Source organism: Carassius gibelio, chromosome A6 (assembly GCF_023724105.1).
Source record: "Carassius gibelio isolate Cgi1373 ecotype wild population from Czech Republic chromosome A6, carGib1.2-hapl.c, whole genome shotgun sequence".
In the NCBI taxonomy this organism is placed as follows: Eukaryota; Metazoa; Chordata; class Actinopteri; order Cypriniformes; family Cyprinidae; genus Carassius; species Carassius gibelio.
This window is the reverse complement of record NC_068376.1, coordinates 28,777,248-28,799,498: the sequence shown is the minus strand read 5'-3', so window position 1 is coordinate 28,799,498 and position 22,251 is coordinate 28,777,248. Positions and strand designations below refer to the sequence as shown.

Genomic DNA, 22,251 nt, shown 5'->3' with positions numbered 1-22,251 from the left:
ATGGTCATAAAACCATGGTATTATTTAAAATATATATCTTGTGTGTTCTGCAGAAGTCAAACGATACGAGGGAGAATTTGTGTTTTTGTCCCTTTTCAGCTCCTTTAAGTGGGCTGGTATTGCTTTGAAATGTATCAATAAGTTCGTAATGGGATCATGAATTTGAAAACAATTGCAATTTAATATGTGAATGTGTCTTTGAACATGTTTCTACAATACATTCTTTGTGAATTTATACAAATGGCTCATTGTTGCCACTTATATATGCAATGATCAGAAGTTATCTTGAGAAAAAGCAGACAAAAATAATAAAACCTAATTTATGAGTTACGTCTTTTGATAATACAGATATCTAACCAGCCAATCATGTGCCAGAATAAAAGAATGCAGAAATGGTCCAAAGGAACAGCTATTTTTGAAATATGGTCAAATTGCAGCTAATTGCTGCATGAATATGTAGTCAGAAACAAGATGCTATCATGACATCATGACCCCATGTGTCTCTATATCTAGTGCACTGAATTCATATTTTACCACTTTTAATAAATGGATTTTAATGCAGCAATCTTAGGTGGTCGAGAATGTTTAGATTAGGACATGTGCTTCGACAACTCGGCCACATATCTGTTTTCTCTTTCTGGTGTGTTGTTTTTCCTCCTTTTCTCCAAAGGAAATGATTTTGGGCCAATTATGCCTTATCTGACAGATCTATTCCTGTTTAGGAATGAAAACCATATGGAAGATGCCTCAGTTTAACCATAGCTTCCTTTAGAAACAAATGAGTTTCTGAGACACAGTCACACTCGTGATTGTTAGAAATGATAATAAATTAAAATATACACCACACTGTAACAAAAAATTTGTTATACACTCTTAAAAATAAAGGTGCTTCATGATGCCATAGAAGAACCTTTTTTGTCTAAATGGTTCCATAAAGAACTTTTTAACATCAAAAGAACCTTCTGATTCAAAAAAGGTTGTTTGTGGCGAAATAAGTTTCTTCAGATTATAAAAAGGTAAGAAAGAGAGAGTTCTTTAAAAAACCTTTGACTAAATGGTTCTTGTGTGGCATCGTTGTGAGGAACTGTTTGAAGAGTGTATGGTGGTCCCAGATTATGATTTAGTGACTCTCAAAGAGGAATCAATGCTAAATAACAGAGTGCATCTTTTAAACAGTAACAAGTTGGACACAGTATACACTGCAGTAAGAAGTACACTAGTTTTTCATGCTGCTAAGCTCACTTGTCTGGTTCAAACAGTTTACTTGAGTCCCATAATTTTGCTTTCATAAACATCCTTATTGCATGTAATGCTTTACAACCAGATTTCACAATAAAAGGGAAAGTCAAGACCATCACATAAAATGTAACATGACATTAAGAATGTCAATGATAACATACAAAAGTGGTAAAACTATTCTGTAGGATGCATTCATGAATGCATTGAGGTGGCATTGATAATACTGGCCCTTGGCTCAGATAAATGTTGTTTGCAAATTAACAGTGATAGAATTTCTGTCAATTTGTCTCTAGGCTGATTAACCTTCTGGTAATTAGATGCAGTCAGTGAAAATCCTGAAATCATATAGTTACACAATCTTCCCATCTTCAATCATATTAACCGAAGCTGCTGCCAAGTTCCACCAAATGTTCCACTGAATTTCCTCTCAATGGGGTAATAGATAATGATCTTTTGTTGTTTGTTTTTGGGATAGAATGTTTCTTTGAAGTCTTTGATGTTTGGAATTCTTATTTTCAGAACTCGTATGATCCATTGATTTAATGAAAACAATTAAAAATTTCCGATAAATCTATTTTTGACATTCCTTCTGAAACTCTAAAGAAGCGTGTGAGATATCTATCTGAGAAGCAGGAAATCTCTGCAAACCTCTCCATTTGTTCCTCATTCAACCTCTTTGCTGTCCAGGGAATATGATTCAGATACAGATACCATTTTTGACTTTTATTCCACAAACAGAGAACAATGATTTCTGTCTTTCAATAATGCCCTATAGTAATAATGAAGAGTGTCTTCTCAAACAATATTTGCTGGTTAATGATGAAATGGGATATACACTCTTAAACATGTTTTTTTTTCTCTTCCATTACTATGTTTTAGTGTGATTATATGTTTATATGATTATATGGGCAAAACAGGACAGAAAAAATTTTCTAAATTATTTCTATTACTTCTAAATTATGACTTTTTTATGTCAAAATTATTGCATTATTAGTGGATCTCAGTGAGCAGTACATAAAAGGCAGTTCATGACAACTCTAACTTCCTTTACTTGAGTGCCACATTGTGTGCGTCTTGTACATCTTTACAGTGCTTACATAGAAAAACAAATGAAACAATAGCACAATGGAAATGGAAAAATGTGTGTGTGAGACGTCATATAAGACTGTTTCATGATATAACCTTTGGTTTTATTATTCTCTTAGCACCTGGTTGCATTTGCACATTTTGAACATCCTGTTTTTTATGGAGTTTCACAAATGGCATGCCGGGGGGACAAAAAGTAGAATCGTGTGGACTTTATTCCACAAAAGCACTTTATTTGGCCTTCAGAAAGTAGATGCATTTAGGAATGTTTAAGATTACTTACAACAGAACAGAAATGCATTTTATGGATGACCATTTCATGAACTTAAGAGAGGAGGTCATTCTGACTTTGCAACGACAATCTGGCGCTTCTGAAACACCCACTGGAACTATGTTTTATTATTAGTTTAATTATTTGCTATTGAATGTTCAAATGTGGAGGTTTGTGTGTATTTGTGTGTGTGTGTGTGTGTGTGTGTGTGAGAGAGAGAGAGAGATGGTCACACAGTGGAGTCAGCTGTCTTAACCGTCTGTGGCTTCTGTACTGCAAACACATACGAGCTTCATCACCGTGTCTGTCACACGACTGTTCCCCTTTGGGGCTTGAACTGATGGTAAAACTAAGGACATTATTAACTGTCTTTACATTTATTTTGAAAGATGAAGCTTGCGATTATGGATTGGGGCATGGTGTGCAGCCAATCACAGTGCACTGGTCATTTGGCCAATCAGAGCAGGCTGTGCGTGTTGGAAGGAGGGAAAACGATGTGTTCGAGAGAGGAGGGGCATAGAGGACTTACAATAATGTACAGTATTTGAAAAATAATGTTTTTGGTTTTTTTACATTAAAGCATGCCAACATATTCTGTTACAACAAACACACAAAATAATGATCTTTAAAAAGTCCAAGTCAAGTCTGCTTTATTGTCAATTCTTCCACATGTACAGCACTTACATACAGAGAATTGAAATTGCATTACTCTCAGACCCTTGGTGCATACAGATAACCCTAACAATAAAGCATAAAATACAGATAATAAAATATAAAGTACAACTATAAAAATATACAAATAGGTAATGTAAAAAGAAAGATAAGTAAAGCAGCACAAGGCACATGGCAGATAGAGTGCAAACCAGTTAAGTAAACACACAGTGCAGATATAATGAAAAAAAGCTTTATATTACCCCTTTATATTGAGGGAGCATACACACAACTTAATTTTCTTTTCTTTTTTACTGCATATCGTGTGGGCCTCCATAGTTATTTTTTGGCAAAACTGTAAACCCCCATTATTTTTAAGTTTGTACCCGGATAAATATTGCAAAAATCTGTAGAGGATGCAGTTTGATTGGAATACAAGGGTTTGCCAAATGCAGCAATCAAAATATGACCCATTTGTAAAGATTCACCCACACTTTATCTAATGCGGGACATATTTCACATTTCAGTTTTCAAGTTCAGAACCTAAAAAAAGGAAATAGAAAAACAACCAAGATGCTATAAGTTCACTCCTTCAAGACAACAATAAAGACACCAATTCTATACACTCAGATTTTTTCCTCTTCATCAAATGCAACTTGCTTTTCAGGCTTGCAGCTCTCAGGTTCCTTCTTGTTTAGAACCTGGCAGGAGCTGTTCACAGAGCAGGGCACACAGTCTTGGCGTATGGCAGTGAAGCTTTGGCGCCTCGACTTCTGCAAGCTGCTTTGGCTTCGACGTTGAAAAGACCGATTAAAACTCTGGCTGAATGAACTAACGGTTCCTCGATTTGACGCTCTACGGACAGACATGCGGAAAGTCTCTCCTGCGAAGTAGTACAACAATGGATTGAAGCAACTGTTGGACGCTGCCGTGCACAATGAGATGACCAGAACTTTTAGGAGGAACTCAATGACCTGGCAGCTCTTCTTTAAAACTATGGCATGAAGATGGACAGTGCGAACGACGTGATATGGTAGGAAACACAGCAGGAATGTGCTCAGGACAACGACGATCAAATACACAGCGCGTCGACGGGAGTTTCTCTTACGAGTCCCGATTTTCCGTCCTTTGATGAGTTTATAGATTATGCATCCATAGCAGATGAGAATTATGATAAACGGAATGACAAATCCAAACAAAACTGCCACATAGTTCAAGATAAATATGATTTCCCATGACTTGATGTCCCCCGGTTCAAAGCAACGTGTCTTTTCATCCCGCACTGAAGTACCTTTCAAGAGGAAAGGCGTTGACAAGCAGGCCACGAAAATCCAGATCGCAAAGCATGATAGACTGGCTCTCCGCACTGTAACTAGGGACTTGTTGCGAATGGGGTGAACTACGGCAATGTACCGCAGTACGCTGAGACCTGTAAGAAACAATACACTCGTGTACAGGTTGACGTAAAAGGAAAATACACACCAGCGGCAAAACCAGTCTTGAAAATCCCATTGACCGCCCCTAAAAAAGTAGACCAGACGGAAGGGCAACGTCAAGGAGAAGCCAACATCTGAGATAGCCAAGTTAGTCATAAATACAGTGTTGGCCGTCTTCTTTGGAGTGTGACACAGGAACACAAACAAAGCCACAGAGTTGCTGATAAATCCAATTGGGAATACGACACAGTACGTGACTTTGTACGCCAAATATTTGAAGTCTTCACTTTCCTCACAAGTCTGATTCATGACAGGTTCTTGGGTGGCGTTGAGCCAAGATGGAGTTACCGATGCAAAAGCAGAAGCTGGAGGCATAAAGATTAACAATTAGTCATTAAACAATTGTGATGCATTCACAACATACTTTATGCATGCAAAATTACTGCATATTCTGTAACGAATACCAGCTCAAGATAAGAGTTCATGCTCTGTCTAGGGCTTCTGGTGTTAATAATTAATAAAACACAAATAATAATAATGAGAAAATTCTGAATTTTCAAATCTCCTTCAGCAAACATTGTTGAGGCAAGTGGTCAATCTGTACTAGTCAAGCATTTTTCAGCTATGCAAATAGGCAGATCACCCAACTTGAAATGTTGTAAGCATGCAGCACATTTGACTAATAACCTTTTGCCTGTTCTTGTGTTTTTCCTCTGAACAGATGTGAGTTTGGTGTGGCCACCATAAAAGATTGAACATGCTGATAAAGAAATTAGATTAGAAAATGATTAATACAATCAAGCCATTGCTCGACAATAGCTCACTTAACCAGGAAAAACGTGTTATATTTATAACAGGTTTTAAAAATTTCTTGGTTTTCAGGTTAAACATTTACATTTCCACAGAGGTTTAATACACAGACAGCAGGGTGGCATAAGTATAATATGCTTTAATAAATCTAGATCCATAAAAAAAAAAAGAAGATCTTGTCATTTTATGCAATTTAATATTTAATATAGTTTATATTATTTGAATATTAAAATAAATATGTTGCATAAGTAAACAAGGAAGTTTCAAATTATTATTATTATTATTATTGTCAAGTAACAAAGGGGACAGGGAAATATTATACTTTATCTGTGTGTCAATATAAGTTTTTTGCAAATACCCAAATATCGTTTTTTTTTTTGTGTGTGTTTTTTTTTATCAATAAGTCTGTTGTGTAGAGTAATCCCATCGACAGTTCATATGCAAAGCACATGCAAAAGAATATTCAGAGAGTGAAATGAAAACAGTTGCACACTAACAATATTCAAATGACGGCTGTAAATATAGCCTACAACTGAAAACAAAACATGGGCCGTTGTTCTGCATTAAGAAAGACATTGTTAATGATTAATGTGACTATTAAACCAATTTTCTGGAAGTAATTAAATTGGTCTCATTACGCTGTAGTAAAAATAATTGTACTTGACAAATATACCAAAGCTGTTCTTCACTGGAATAACTAGTAACGGAACAACTCAAACAAGTTTTCCAACCAGTAATACTCTTAAAGCACCTTAAGCTATCAGCATTTTTGTTTTTGTTTTTTTAACTTTCCATGGCAATTCTTTACACAACTTTGGAGGTACTATGTACACCATATATTCTTTGTAACATATTGGATGTCAAAGTAGAGCCGCCGTTCACAAAAATGTAAAAATAAAATACAATTCTATTGAAAGTACCATTGGAAATACACTGTAAATTAATTTCAAAACTATATATGATAGGCTACACTCACTGTAGGCTAGATTTTGTATTTTAAAATTAATATCAAAAGCTCAGTGTGACTTTGGCTGGAGTTTTACTCACCTGTCATTCTGTCTTTACCATCATCATCCTCATCATCAGCGGACTGATGAATCCGTATGCGTTAAGATTTCTGTATGAGATCGTTATGTAACAAAATGTCAATATGTTCCTCTCTCGACAGTCTCAAGTGTCTGTTTCGTTTATAAAGGTCTTGAAGAGCGCTGCGTCTGTACTCGAGTGTCCCATCATTGATTCCAGCGCCGTGTTATAGCACGGAGTACTCCGGACTCTCCGATAGTAGTCGCCTCGGCGAAATAAAGTACTGTCCGAATCTTTTTTAGAATCGCTGTGTTTCAGTGATTCAAACGAACCGATTCGCACAACGTTTTATTCGACTGCAGAGATGTGAAACAAACTACATATCATCTAATGCGAGATTATTACCTAAATGAAAGCAAAGTGGTAAACGAGTTCACTAAACACAAAAATAAACGTAAACTTTTAGTTCTGAAATGTTTTAAGGGGGTGGTACATTAACCGTTTGAAAGATTCTATCCAACTCCTTAAAGAATTCAATAGAGACCACGCCCTTAAAGTTTTTTTTTTTTTTTTTTTTTGGGCAGTTTCTATGAGCAGGTTTGATAACGTGCTATTTGTAATTCATATGAGGAGTACTTATTTTTAAATAATGTTTCGAAATGCTTTATGGGGCTAACCGATCAAACAATTCAGGTGTTTTTCTTCTTTTTCTTCTTCTTCTTCTTTGGGTAGTTTCTATGAACAGGTTTGATAACGTGCTATACGTAATTCATATGAAGAGTATTATTAAAAAATTCCCTCAACTCTTTGCACCAAGTATGACATTTCCATAATACATGTTAAAAATGGTATCACAATAATTATTATTTTTATAAGCATATATAAAACAAGAAAAACTCAGGTAGGCCTATGTATTAATAATAAATGAATATAAATATAAAATATATGTTATTGAAAAAATCACAATACTTCTAGGTTTTCATTAAGTCAAACAGTTATCCTCTGAGTAGTAGACGTAAACAGCTAAAAAATAAACTACATTTCCCATCATGCAACAACACGACGCCACATCTAAAGGCATTCTGGGAAGGAGAAATTCGTAGACCATTTTAGCGGCAGATGACATCGAATGACTCTACGAAGAGTGTGATCTTTCGGCGAGTAGTGATCTGCTAGCAGTCGTTAGAGTTCTCAGTACACGAGAAATATTTCATTTCAACGTTTCGTTGAAATATATTTGGTGAGTTTTCTGTGTCTCGGTGTGTGTTTTGCGCCCTTTTCACTGACAACACGGTCTCCATTTTGGTCTTGTAGCTCACTGAACTTCTTACGTAACGAAAATGGAGAGCACACGATCAAAACACACCATGGTACTACAACCATACGTTTTTTAGACATGTACCATGGACATAACATATGTCTTGTATGTGCATGTACCACGTTATTCGATGAAATACATTGAATTACCATGAAAATACCGCGCTATAGGTAACGCTATGCATTCAGTCCTGTCCTGTTATGTATAACGTTATTTAATAAGTTTCACAGTATTTCCTTTACAGATGTTTTGTGTTCTTATCAAATGTTAATGCCATGGAAATTTGATTTGTACCATGAGCTTATACGTTTGTCATTTCAAAACAAGGTTTATAATCTCACATATTTGTGATATATGTGCAAGAGACTAATGTTGTGGCTATATATTGACTTATATACATTTTTTACAGGCCTTGCATTGATAAACAAAGATGGGTGCAGATAAACGGTGAGTGTTTAAGGATTTATTAAGGTTTTCTTTAAATGGTTATTTTCTGTAAGCAATGTTTTATTTAATCTTGTTGTGTCTAGGGTCAGCCGTACGGAGCGCAGTGGCAGGTACGGCTCTGAACAGTGTCGTGATGATGACCGCAGGGACAGACGAGATCGTGATGACCGCGGATACGACTCACATCGCAGAAGTGACCGATACGATGGTGAACGGAGTGACCGAGCGGATCGATACTGGAGCAGGGACAGTCCTGAGGTGAGGACGACATGTGTATGTATTTGTTTATTGGATTTTTTTGACAGGAGCATGATGCTCACTTCAGATCTAACCTTTGTAACAGCGAGGAAGGAAGCGGCGCTGTAGTGATGGATCTGATGATGGACACCACTCGGATGGTGATTACTCCGAGCATGATTACAGAGGAGACCCAGCCGACGAGAAGGAGAGCAAGACCATCATGCTCCGGGGTCTTCCCATGAACACAACAGAGGCAGATGTAAGGGATTTTTTGTTTTCAATTTTTTTTCCTGGCCTGAATTGAATTAATAGAATCATGGAAATGTCAAAAAAAACAAAAACAAAAAAACAATTAGATATATAAATATAATTATTATTATTATTATATTTTATTTTATTTTTTCTTCAATAATAAGAAGCATATGAAACAATTATTCCAGAACTGGAATTAATAAAATCTTATCATGGATTATTTGCAATAACAACAAATCATTTAAAATATTTTTTTACAGGCCCATAAAAAAAAAAAAATGAATGAATACATAGCTGTGAGTAGAATTTAAAAATTCTGCTTTGAGTATAAATAATAATAGTAGTAATAAATGATTGTTATAAATATTCCCGACCTGAAATAATAATCTTATGGAAATTTCTTTCATGAATTTAATTAATTTTAAATGATTTTTATAGGTATATTACAAATAAAGCTTTCAGTGTGAGAGAATAAATTTTAACCAATGTTTGTCAAGATTAAAATAATAGTTTTAGAATAATTTGTTTAAAAATGCATCTTAAGGTTTTTAGTTATAACTGAGATTTCACTATGAAAGTCAAAATAGAAGCGGGCTTAGTTTCAACAGAGAAACTTGATCTGACTTTGCCTTCTAATCCACAGATTCGAGCAGCCATTGAGCAGCTGGAGGGGCCAAAGCCGATGGACGTGAGGCTGATGAAGAAGAGAACAGGTGAGACAGATGTACCGTGGATCCTTCCTCTCCCAAACAAACCTGTGTCCACTGGGTCAAGCTGCTTCTGCTTAAACATCTTTTGCCATAGCAACATGTTATATGACCAGTTTTACCCTCCCAGACTACTGCGTTAAAAAATGTTTGCTTAATAGAAACTTGTTTGGAGGTAAGTTTTGTCTGGGATTTGTGTGGCTCAAAATTGGCAGTTTTATTTATTTTTTTTGTGCCAATTGAAGTTACATGAATGTAGATGCAGTCATGTAGACTGTATCTATGCATCTATTATAAAGAATTTAAAAGGAATATATTAAATATGTATATATTACGAACATATTTAAGGTCGTGCAAAAGTCAATCTTATGGCAGTATCTGTCTCATGAAGATTAATTTCTTGTTAAGCTGTGTTTATGACTGTTTGCTTTGCTTTAGTTATTAATTCAACCTACATTTATCCATGTAAGACCAACAGCTAGAGTATTATAAGCTGCTTTTGCTATGGTAAAAGTTTTCAGGCAACCCACTTACATCTCCTTTGCCTCTCTGGGTCAAGGGGGTCACAAAGCAGTTTGTGACAGAGTTTGACTGTTGTACCTCTGAACCATATAAACTAACACGCCTCCCGTCTGTATATCTGAATGCCTCTCTAGGTATAAGCCGAGGTTTCGCCTTCGTGGAGTTTTATCACTTGCAAGCTGCTACCCGATGGATGGAGACCAATCAGGTTGCTTCCTAATCACCAAGTCTAGCTTTTGCTCTGGGGAATAATGCAAATTAAGTAGAAAAATGTAAATGGAAGGGAAAAAAACAAAACCAAGTTGCTGCCCCAGTAGACTATATGGACCCAAATGGACCAGAGCCACTGTATTTGAAGACAAGGTGTGACCAAAATATAAAAGAGCCATTTGATGGATACTCTGGCCTCATGTTATAACCTTAACCAGAACTCTGTTTGTTAGCACGGGAAAATAATCACTGATTTTTAAAAGGGAAGTACATAATACACTTCAGGTGTGACTCGAATGACTCAAATTTTTTGTCAACACTGTCATCATCCTTTACAATAGGTATTTTTTTCAAAAAACAATGTTAGGTTTGTTTTAGTTGTTCAAGATTAGAAGTAGAAGTGTTGGTGCTATATTTAACATCCCATTTATGAACATCACTGCTAAAATATATCAGCAGGTTTTAATAGTAATAAGTTGTTTTGCACAAAGACCGTAAATGTGGTAAGCCTATGCTTTGTCTTGAAAGTCCCCCCTGGCCCGTTTAAGAAAGGAGTAGGTTTTTTTTTTGATTATTTTTTTTATATTTTTTTTTTTACACTCTGTTCCGGCCCCATCCGGACATTCGGGTCCCAAACACACACCATCTTACACATTAAACCCTCCCGGGCGATCCTCACCCTAAACCCTCATGGCTAATGTGGTTGTTCTTGGGCTGAGATTTTGACTTCGTAAGACAGGAAATAACCAAACTCTTTCTTCCTTTTCCAGAAACTGCTGTGTGTTCAAGGCAAGACTGTGGCTGTGCATTACAGCAACAACCGTCACAAGTTTGAGGACTGGCTCTGCAACTCCGTAAGTTTCATCAAGTTCCCGAGATGTTGAACTGCAGTTACAATATCAGTTTCATGTTAAATATTGTTTTGGTTTAATTCAGAAATTTCAACTTCAATTATTATTATTTTTTTTTAACTTTCACCAGTTTTTCTTTTTGTTAAAAACCAAAATAATACTTTTATTCCTCAAGGTTGCATTTAATTGATCAAAAGTAATAGAAAATACATTTATAATGTTACAAAAGACTTTCAAATAAACTAAAATAAATGAACTTTGTTTCATCAAATCGAATCGTAAAAAAAATAATAATAATTATCCCAGCAGCACAACGGTTTACAAAATTGATAACCATATGAAATAATAAAATAATGATTTCTGAAGAATCATGTGACACTGAAAACTGGAGTAATGATGCAAAAGTTAGCTTTGCATTAAATGAATAAATTACAGCTTACAATATATTCAAATTGAAATTAGTTGTTTTAAATTGTAATAACATTTAATATTAGTTTTTTGATCAGAGTGCAGCCTTGTTTAGCAAAAGAGACTTGATTTCATCAACCCCAAACTTTTGAATAGTAATGATAATTTAGGTTATACTTATTGTATAAGTTAATTTATGTTCCATTTTGTTCCTATGAACGTTGCCTTTGCTGAAAGAGCATTAAAATAAATGGTGAATACCTTAGCAAATAAATGGCTCATCTAAGATCTTAAAAATAATGTCAGAACATCTCTATGTAAGCTTTGTTTTGGAAAAGTTAGCTAGTTAAGTGTAGCATCTCAGTATTTTGGTCCACTTGGTGAGCGTCCATCACGGTGAGTGTTCAAGCCACTCTAGTGTGCTTGTTACCTGGTGCCCCATAGCAGAAGTGTCAATTAAAACACTGTGACCGGTTGCTTGCAGTGTGGCCTGTACAATTTCCGGAGGAGGCTGAAGTGCTTCAGGTGTGGCGCAGCTAAAGCGGGTAAGTAGCTCCCTGAGCAGGAAACCGCTGTCTGCACCCATCTGGATGGTCATGTCCTTGGAGCAATTTTTATTTTAAACTAATAAAATGTATGTGGGGTGTTATGTACAGTGCTCCACAAACTAATATGAAATGGTTATTGTTTTTATCACTCATGATAGCTGCCATTTGCTCTTTTTATAGCTGGTAACTGATATTATGGCTCCACTTAAATGTTTCATATGTCAGACCAGGAATCAAAATTTATAATCCCACACTGTCAGCCTTCATATCATCAGTTTAAAGTGTCTGCCTACTAAATGCTCATAGTTTAAAAACAGAGTCACTCTGGGATTGTAGGGATCATCTTTTATGACCTTCCCAAAGCCTTTGTATGGGGCTCCTTCAGTGATGTGTTTTGTATCAGACTTCAGTGTTAAAGAAACTCAGTGTGCTTTTATTCTATGTGCTTATTTTCAGATTCTGAGTCTAACAGCACAGCAGGAGCCACAGACACCCAGCCCAGTGGAGATTATTATGGCGATAGTAAGCACTTTTCCACAAATATCACCTCTAAGTTAGGGATGCACCAGTAAAAATTATCTAAAATGTGATTGCACATCATTGGGTTCCAAAATTATCCACTGTAATCTACATTCAAATGTTGGCTGAGACTGGTATGTCCTCTAGTGTGTTGTATTGCATTCACACTGAAATGTTTGCATGTTTTGACAGCCATCATCCTGAGGAACATCGCCCCTCACTCCACTGTTGAAGCCATTCTGACGGCCCTCGCCCCCTTCGCCAACCTCTTGCCCGGCAACATTCGCCTCATTAAGGATAAACAGACGGGACAGAACCGAGGGTTTGCCTTCGTCCAACTTGCCTCTCCTTTGGTATGTGTTTTCTCCCTTCCTCAGTCTATACAAATCTCTTTTGTTCCAAAGATCATCTTAAGCATATAGATGTTGATCTCTTAAGTGAATCCAGTATCAAAACGAGATGAAACAATCAGTAAGATTAAACCTGCATGCTCTTTATGTACATTCTGATGATGTTTGTGGTTGTGCAGGAAGCGTCACAGCTCCTAACCATCCTTCAGGGCTTACAGCCACCTCTCAGGCTGGATGGGAAGACTATTGGTGTCGACTACGCCAAGAGTGCTCGAAAGTACGCACCTCTCACTCGTATCCTCATGCGGTTGATTTCTTTGGAAGACTTTTTCCATTTGCTGTAGCTTGATTAATAATTCAGTTGACTAAAATGCCTTTTTGTTTCTCAGGGACCTGTTATTGCCAGATGGGAACCGTGTTAGTGCCTTTTCGGTTGCCAGTACAGCCATCGCAGCTGCTCAGTGGTCCTCCAGTCAAGTATGAACAACTTTATTGTAACCATGGCTCAATGTTAAAACTGAATTATGCATGCATGACCGGTTTAATTGACTATATTTCACTTTGCAGCCTCAGCAGAGTGTGGAACCGACATCAGAATACAGCTACCTGCAAGAGGGATATGTCCCCTATTCACAGGTCAGCTGACTGCATCATCTGAAAATGGTTTAGAATTGCATTTATATGAATTGTTTTGGTATTGAGCTAAGATGATTTGTTTAGGAGTACCAGGTGTACTATCAGCAGCAGGCTGGAGCTGTGGACCCTTCCCAGGCTAACGGCATACTTGGAGGTAACGTTTGCCGCCTTTTAGTTGGAGCATCATAATAGGATTTGGCCAGGTCACAATATGTTCTTTTATAAATGTAAAAAGACTAGTTGTGCTTGTTGAATAGCTGCGGTATGTTTTAATTGGCAGCGGCTCCAGGTGTGAAGGTTCTTCCTGCTGCTACAGGAGTGGTGATCTCTCAGAGCGCACAGGTCTATCAGACTCCTCTCATTGGCCAGCCAGCTGCTCAGGTGACTACTTTATGCTACTTTTTTTTTTTTTTAACTAGATAAATTGCATTAGATTCTATTCCAGTGGTTCTCATTGAGTGGGCCAGGATGCTTGTGGGCTTCATCAAATTTCCAGGGGCTGTAAAATTATTGAAGTGTTTCATATAAAACAATAAGCTTTAGAATACATTTAAACTGCTAAAAATATAAAGTGTCTTTCATTTGTAAAAATAAATTTTTTCATTTTTTTCAACAACAGGTAATTTTATTTAAGCACCAGGAATTCTCATGGTCTTGGAGAACCTGTATGTATGAGGATATTTCAGGGTGTTTCCAGACCTTGAATAAGTCATTGAAAAATAAAATCGTAATTTATTTTTTTCTTATCAGGGAACTACACTGCGACCAAAATGGTTGCATATGCGACCTTTTGAAATGCCATTGCGACCCACATTTTTATGGGGTCGCAAATGTATCACTGATTATTTTTGTACCTACTTATGTGTTATGCTATGATTTAATATGAGCATTTATTAAAACATAAATGTGTATTTTAAGAATACGCTTTAGAACGTGCTCTGAGCATTCAACACATCAAGTTGGCTTCAGCCCCGTGATGCAGGAAAGCTCAACTGAGCAGCTGGTTATTTGCGTGCTCTGTTCGGTGCGCACGAGAGAGTTGCGTCTCATGGACCGCAACAATGAACCGAGCTTCTCCTTCCTGAATGAACAAATACAAATCGCAGTTTAAATAAACAGAAAAAAAGAGAGAAAATCGAAAGAGCTCAATTCAGCAGCGCGGTGTTCTGGTGTTCAGGGAGCAAGCAGAGACGCATCTCAAAGTCTTCTTGCGGTTGCACTTTATTTTACAGTACGTGTACTTCCATGTACTTATAGTGTACTTACAGTGTATTTATCTAAGAAAGTTCTGGTAATACAAGGTGACTACATGGGGTAGGGTTAGGTTTAGGGGTAGGTTCAGGGTTAGTACCTAGTTATTACATAGTTATTGTAATTACTATAATAAGTACATAGTATGTACATGAGGAACAGGACTGTAAAATAAAGTGCAACCCTTCTTGCTTTTGTACCGACAACCGATACATACAAAATATGTCAAAATACCAGTCTTGGAAAGGGTGTTCGAAAAAGTCTGTGGTTATGTCTCAAGTGAAAGTAAAGAGTTGAGAATGAAATTGGATGTGTATCTTTATAATGGATGCATTGTCTCTTAAAGTGACCTCGCCTAATTTACTAGCTCTGCTGTCAGTGTCTTTAATGTATGAAAATGAAAGTAAATCACTCACTTTTCTTGATTGAATTACTTTGTAGTTTTAAGAAGAATTTATCCAAAGTCAATCCAAAATCAGATATAATTGATTATATTGTTTTAATAGTGGGTGCAGGACACTAGTTCATTTATGTAAGTGAGTATAGCAAAATACAGCGAACTGAGAAATATTATACACAAAAAATTCTTCATACTGTAGACTACCAGTGAAATTGATTTAAAAAAATAATAACTAGGGACCTGACCATGTTTTGCTTAAGTGTTTCTTTCTTTAATTGCTAATGCAACCTTTTCACACCACAGAATGAACCAAATTAAGCTTTGCTTGCTTGGTAACTGTTCAACAAAGTATTGATCGTTGTGTAAATATTGTCATACTGACAGCTGTCTGAAGTTTTGGTTGATTCCATTACATATCTTTTTATCAAAGTTATCCAACAATATCAAGATGAATGTTCTCACACAGTTTAACTGAGTTATTGTCATATTTTATTACCAATTTCTAAACTACAGCAATTAAACTGTGATAATGTGTGAAATGTTGAAGGTGTCTGAATACATTTTGGTTTGATTGTGTATTTTATTTTACAGTGAAGACTATGCAGTGCTATTTTAAATTAACAAAAACAAACTTTAAAAAATGTAAACATTGTGTAAATAGCACAAATAAATAAATAGAATGAACGTACAGTACAAATTAAACAATTTTAAACAGGGCCCACTGTACAACCTGCACCGGGGACCCTTCTAACCCCAGCTACAAGACGGAGCAATGCACTGTGTGTACTGTAAGAAATAGAACAAGGCATGTGGTTTAAAAGATGGCAAGTAAAACATAAAGCACATCTGTATGCAATACAGTTTCATTATTGTTCATTATTATCCAGTTATTACTATACTATAAATAATTTGTGCGACCAAATCATGTTTTGCGCCAGTAACTGAAAAATTTTGTAGCTCAAGTGGAAAAAGTTAGTGTAGTTCCCTGCTTATGAATACAAGTGCTTTTTAGTTATATGATCCTCTGATAATTGTGAATGTAAAAAAAAAAAAACAGAATTAATATCCAGACGTCATGAACAACTCGAAGCTTACCTGCGAACTTGTGAAATTTCCCATTCTGACTTTGAAATAGGCCATTTATTTGATTTGTGCACATCTGTTTTTGTTCAGACCAATATATAACATGCATCGTTTTTGTTAACTTTTATTATTTGAAGACAAACAGTTTAATTGTAGTTTATGGTCATTTTACAGTTTAGGATGGTACTATAGATATTAGTGTTGTTTTAAATTAACATTGATCCCTGAACAAGTATCTCCAAAATCATTTTTTTCCTAAATTATTTCAACGGCTGATTCAAATAATACATTTTTAGGAAGAAAACAGTCTGATTAAATTAGGGCTGTGCAAAAAATCAAATTCGATTTTCATGCACATCTCGTTAGTAAAGGTGCTGCTGTGATTAGAAGTACATCTCCAGCACGTGTGTTCAGATCAGGGTTGCCAGGTTTCAAAACAAATCCTGCCCACTTGCTTCTCAAAACTAGCCCAATCGCGTTTCCAGGAGGTCCCAGTGGTTAAAATACATGTTTTTTTGGCAGAGTTGCCTTGGTAAAATTTGCATTTTAGGGGCTAAACATCACGGTATTGGTTATTGGTAAAAACAACCCGAGACTTGGCAACACTGGTTCAGGTGGAGCGTCATTTACTACACAGAGCAATAGTCCACTGACAAGCTACACAAAATCGCTTTCAAAATCGACAAAGAATCGCCTCCAATTTTGAAATTGATTTTTTTGTGGATTTTCAGTGAATTGTGGCTTTGTGTAGTAAAGGCCAATCCGTTTTGTCAAGTATGCGGTTGTTTTTCATGTCCGCGGGTCGAAGCGACCCCAATACAAATAATGTTTTATTTAACCCCTAAAATGCAACCCTGCCAAAAAACATGCATTTTATTATTTAATCGGGGAACCCTCCTGGAAACGCGATCGGGCTAGTTTTGGACTAGTTTTGAGAAGCTAGTGGGCAGGATTTGTTTTGAAAACCTGGCAACCCTGATCTGAACGCACGTGCTGGAGATGTACTTCTAATCACAGGAGCGCCTTTTACTGACAAGATGCGCATGAAAATCGCATTCAATTTTTTGCACGGCCCTACATTAAATTATTGAAACTTCTGCTATTTATTCAGTTTATTTATTTCTAATTATTTTAATGTATTGTCACTCCTAGTTTCTGTAAACAAAAAACTGATTCGTCACTACAGGTGAAGTGCTAAAAATATCTTCAAATATTGCCCTTGACAAAACGTTTGAGAACCACAGTCCTAGTGCAGTGATTGTTCTAATCTTCTTCTAACCCATCATTATTGTCAGACGTTGCAGATTGAAGGCAAAGAGCAGCCCGTCACAGCCGCTGCCACTATTTCCAGCTCCGCGATCTCCGCAGTCGCGACATCATCCGCAACAGCCAGCACAGCAACAGCTACCTCTCAGGAAAACCAAGCTGGTAAGAACAGATCACGTAATCCACATCACCAATCAAAAGACATTATGATACAGGTTTCTGATTCTTTCTCAATTTTCTCACTTCCATTAGCTGTCCCAGACACATCCTATCAATATGATGAGTCTTCTGGGTATTATTACGACCCCAGCACTGGCCTGTACTATGACCCAAACACGCATGTACGTATGCCGTGCAGTTTTCAAGAAGACACAACTATATTTCAGCCGATTGCATGTAGAGTTTTCTAAGTACTGTTGTTTCTGTCTGTAGTATTACTACAACTCCCAGACTCAGCAGTATCTGTACTGGGACGGTGAGAAGCAGGCCTATGTGCCAGCGGTGGATGCAAACAATGCAGCTCAAAGCGCCGCTTCCTCCACGTCCACTCAGAAAGACGGCAAAGAGAAGAAAGAGAAACCGAAGAGCAAAACAGCTCAGCAGGTAATAACAATTCAACGTGCTTGGATTCGTTTAAAAACGACAATGTGATCTAAAGTTAGTTTTGTCTTAAATGAACACAAACAATTGAGAAAGAAATCAGATGCATGTCAGTATATTTGATCTGTGCATTAATGTAATCATTAATATAGCCTAATAAACCTTCTGCTGTCTGTCATTAATCAAACAACAAAAGAGAGAAAATTGCTCACTGCTCTTGAATGAATCATATATTACTTTAATAAGAAGCAATGTATATTTGATTCATACAGTGATGCAGTGTTTTAAAGTTAAACTCAGGCTTTAATGTCTATTTTAGTTGTTTAATACAATACTGTGTTTAAAAATGTTCAAATAGACAAGTCATAAGCATGTTCTTAGTACATCTCAAAATTGGGAAGATCACGATTCAGATCGTGATTTTTGTGTGACAAGCTTGTGATATGATATTTTGGGAAGATCCCCCACCCCTACCGGTAAATACAGTAGGTGAAAAAAAAACATTCAAATATGCACTTCAGTCCTCTTAAAATTGTTATTGCTTAATCATCAAATTGACATCTGCAATTTACTTAAATAATTTCAAGTTATTTTGGCATGCTTGTTTATTTACATATTTATGATAAAGTGCTTTAGCTTCTCAGTGCACCAAAATAAAACTAGATAATTGAACATTTTATTTTATGGTTACTGAAGAAGGTTGGAGTTGGTTCTTGTAAATATTATTTACCCATGTGTAAACATCCAAATTTATGAAGTCTTTAAACCAAGAAAGTAATTTCAGTTTTTTCCTCCCTCCCCCAAACAATATCACCCATAATCATTCTAGAATTAATTAGTTCCAAATTGTTGCTAATTGGTGATGATTCATGAAGTTTTTTTTGTCACAATACATATCACAGGAAAACTACATTTCACATTCAGTATTTTTTACCATTGTGCCTAAATGTGACTCCCATGTTATTGAAATCTTAAAGGGCAAAGTCTTGTGTATTCATAGAACACCCTAGCAACCATTTACAACACCCTAGCAACACGTGGGCGAGTTTTGCTCATGCAACCAGCGCTCATATGTTCAGAAAATGTCAAAAATCTAGTTATTTCAATCCTCCACTTGTGCTAAAAATATGTCTGTGCATCAGATTGCAAAGGACATGGAGCGCTGGGCCAAGAGTCTGAACAAACAGAAAGAAAACTTCAGAAGCAGCTTCCAGCCCATCAGTCAGGAGGAGAGGAGGGAGGCAGCGGCAGCAGATGCTGGGTTCACACTCTTTGAGAAGAAGGTATTGATGGAGACATTTGATAGTCGCTGATCTCGAATCATGATGGTTTTGTCGAAACACATGGTTTTTGTTTTATTTGCATATTTGCAGACAGGAGCACTGGAGAGGCTTATAACAGAGGCATCCAAAGTCACAGAAGAAGAGTGCTCCTCATCAAAGGTCCTAAAATCCTCTGTGCACCATTATAAAACTTGTCATGTAATCAGTTCAATTAGTTGAGCCCCCTGTGCTGTGCTGCAGGTGGGGCTGGTGGCAGCGTACAGCGGTGACAGTGAGCCGGAGGAGGTCACGGAGGCTGATGAGAGGGAAGACAAGTTGACCGACTGGAAGAAGATGGCATGTCTTCTGTGCCGACGCCAGTTCCCCAATAAAGAAGCTCTGGTCCGCCATCAGCAGCTCTCAGACCTGCACAAGGTGAAGAGCCAAGGCCGTTTGAGTTGCATAAGAGTCAATGCCAACACTTAAACTTTATTTTTGATTTTTAGTTAAGATTTTTAAAATCCTTCGAAAGAAGTCTCTACTGTACGCCAAGGCTGCATTTAGGTTACCAGAAATACAGAAAGAAAAAAAATATTGAGAAATAATATTACAATTTAAAATAATTGTTTTCTGTTTGAATATGCTTTAATATGCTATTTATTCCTGTGATGCAAAGCTTAATTTTCAGCATCATATAATAATTCTAATACACTGATTTGCTGCTCAATAAACATTTCTTGTAATTAATGCTTCATATTTTTGGAAGCATAAGAGACTTATTTCAAAAACCTTTCAAAATGGATCATTCAAAACCTTTGACCTGTGGAGTGTTTTATTTACTTATTTATTTACTTATTTAAATGTAATCCACCTGTGCTTTCCAGCAAAACTTGGAGGTTCTCAGGAGATCCAAACTGAGTGAAGCAGAACTGGAGGAGTTGGAGAGGAAAGAGACTGAGGTGTGAAACCTCATCATAAATACACACATCTTCCTTTTACAGAGTGTTTCCTAGATGTTACTCACACTCATTCATTCCCTTTGACCTCGTACTGAACAGATGAAGTACAGAGACAGGGCTGCTGAGAGAAGAGAGAAATACGGTATTCCTGAACCCCCTGTGCCCAAGAAAAGGAAGTTCACCCAGCCAACACCTGTAGTGTAAGTTCAAGTGTTTATTTTCAATTTAAGGTTGATTCAGTAGAGATATTTACTATTACAATACAGTTACGATAGCAATATAACAATGCATTTTGTGAATTTGGCAGAAATTACGAGCAGCCCACCAAGGACGGCCTGAACAGTGATAATATCGGCAATAAGATGCTGCAGGCCATGGGCTGGAAGGAAGGCAAAGGTCTGGGTCGAAACCAGCAGGGCATCACAGCACCAATTGAGGTACGACTCCTTTTGTCATGTTCCCATGATGTACTTGATATTCTATAAACCATTCCAACACAAATGTGTCATGAGGTATTAGTCTTTTAGTATGTGAAAAACTTACATGCATGGACAAACATGCACAATATGGCAAGTATTAGATAATGACATTTTTACTTTGCTTTCAGAGTTATTGCAAAAAAGATTTAAGTTGTAAATCCCGTGTCCTTGAATTAACCAGCAATGTTATTTTAGTATTTTCGAATTAATATATTATTTTCATTCATATGTTGAATTAGTTTTTATTTTCTGTTTTCATTTTAATTTAAAATATTCTGTAAATTGTCTTTAATTTATAATTATTTTTTAAAATTATTAATATATATATTTTTTAAATACAAATTTTGTTTTGTTTCGATAACTTTTTTTTTTTTTTTTTTTAAACAAGGAAAATATTTTTGTGTGGTTTCAGTTTCTTCAATATAACAACTTTGCTTTCCAAGTTAAATATGCTAAAATAAAGTCAAGATGCATTTGAATATCCTTGATGTGTTATTTCACCATAAATGATGCTGTGAGTCATAATGCAGTGCGAAACCTGATGTAGACGGCAAATATTTTGTTAGTTTTTTTGTTGTTTTTGCAGCTCACTAATCCTATTTAGGTGTGACATAGGGTTAATTTTAAACCCAGTCACACTGGAGTATCATCTTGTGCAAATATTTGCCATAACTAAGAAATGAGTGTCATCTTGTGTGCAGGCTCAGTTGAGAATGAAGGGAGCTGGTCTGGGAACTAAAGGAAGCAACTACAGTCTCTCCGCTTCAGATACATACAAAGATGCCGTCCGGAAGGCCATGTTTGCACGCTTTACAGAAATCGAGTAAATGAGGATCTGTCATGTCAGTTTGACTAAAGATTGGACTGTGACTTTAATCGGCTGTGCTGAACGTGTCATGTATTTATTTTGACTTCATAAACTCTCTCAATGAACAAGAGAATGTGTACATATGTACAAAGTCCTCAAGAAATGTGAAGGATCTGTTTTTGATTTTGATCATTATTTGCTTTTTCCAAAATAGATCTTGAACTGTAAAGTTTATATACGTTCTCATTTCTGTACATAAGAAAATAAATGAGATGACCTGAATGCTTTTATCTTTTGGGTGTAATTTTCTTTCAAAGGACTTCGTATTGTGACTGACATCAATTTGCAAGTCAAATCTGAAATGTGATTATGCTGAAAACGAAAAAAAAACAAAAAACTAGAGAATAATTTCCTTTCATTTTACCACAACACCTTACTTTCACTGCTGAAGGAATGACAAGTGTTTGTTAAATTGATCTGTCATGTTACCAAAAGTTGAAAATATTGCTTTCAATATGACCCAAAATGTAATCTACAATATTAATCTCATATCTTGATCTGTTTTCACCTTTTTTTTTTTTTTTTGTCTATCAAGGTTCTAGCTTCCTGTTAATCT

The 22,251-nt window shown here is 36.3% G+C and overlaps 2 protein-coding genes across 2 annotated transcripts; one reads left to right on the top strand and one right to left on the bottom strand.

The window, feature by feature from the left end:
• Positions 1-3,226: 3,226 nt before the first annotated feature.
• cysltr3 (cysteinyl leukotriene receptor 3) lies at positions 3,227-6,795 on the bottom strand. The gene is made up of 2 exons (XM_052600274.1): positions 6,541-6,795; positions 3,227-5,048 (listed from the first exon to the last, which is right to left on the bottom strand). The coding sequence occupies exons 1-2, from the start codon at positions 6,545-6,547 to the stop codon at positions 3,874-3,876; spliced, it is 1,182 nt and encodes a 393-aa protein (XP_052456234.1). The 5' UTR covers positions 6,548-6,795; the 3' UTR covers positions 3,227-3,873.
• An 812-nt stretch (positions 6,796-7,607) lies between these two features.
• LOC128015988 (RNA-binding protein 5) lies at positions 7,608-21,917 on the top strand. The gene is made up of 25 exons (XM_052600273.1): positions 7,608-7,759; positions 8,247-8,284; positions 8,368-8,542; positions 8,628-8,783; positions 9,420-9,489; positions 10,140-10,213; positions 10,986-11,069; positions 11,959-12,019; positions 12,479-12,544; positions 12,734-12,894; positions 13,071-13,168; positions 13,281-13,368; positions 13,459-13,527; positions 13,612-13,681; positions 13,808-13,908; positions 17,557-17,689; positions 17,780-17,868; positions 17,960-18,130; positions 19,270-19,410; positions 19,501-19,569; positions 19,651-19,824; positions 20,274-20,348; positions 20,448-20,548; positions 20,656-20,785; positions 21,529-21,917. Exons 2-25 carry the CDS (start codon positions 8,268-8,270, stop codon positions 21,652-21,654), a joined length of 2,499 nt encoding a protein of 832 aa, XP_052456233.1. The 5' UTR covers positions 7,608-7,759; positions 8,247-8,267; the 3' UTR covers positions 21,655-21,917.
• The last annotated feature ends 334 nt before the right edge of the window (positions 21,918-22,251 follow it).

Coding starts and splice junctions, on each gene's coding strand:
- LOC128015988 (XM_052600273.1), top strand. Junction 8,543..8,627: donor GGAGCAGGGACAGTCCTGAG/GTGAGGACGACA, acceptor CCTTTGTAACAG/CGAGGAAGGAAGCGGCGCTG. Junction 13,682..13,807: donor GGCTAACGGCATACTTGGAG/GTAACGTTTGCC, acceptor TTTAATTGGCAG/CGGCTCCAGGTGTGAAGGTT.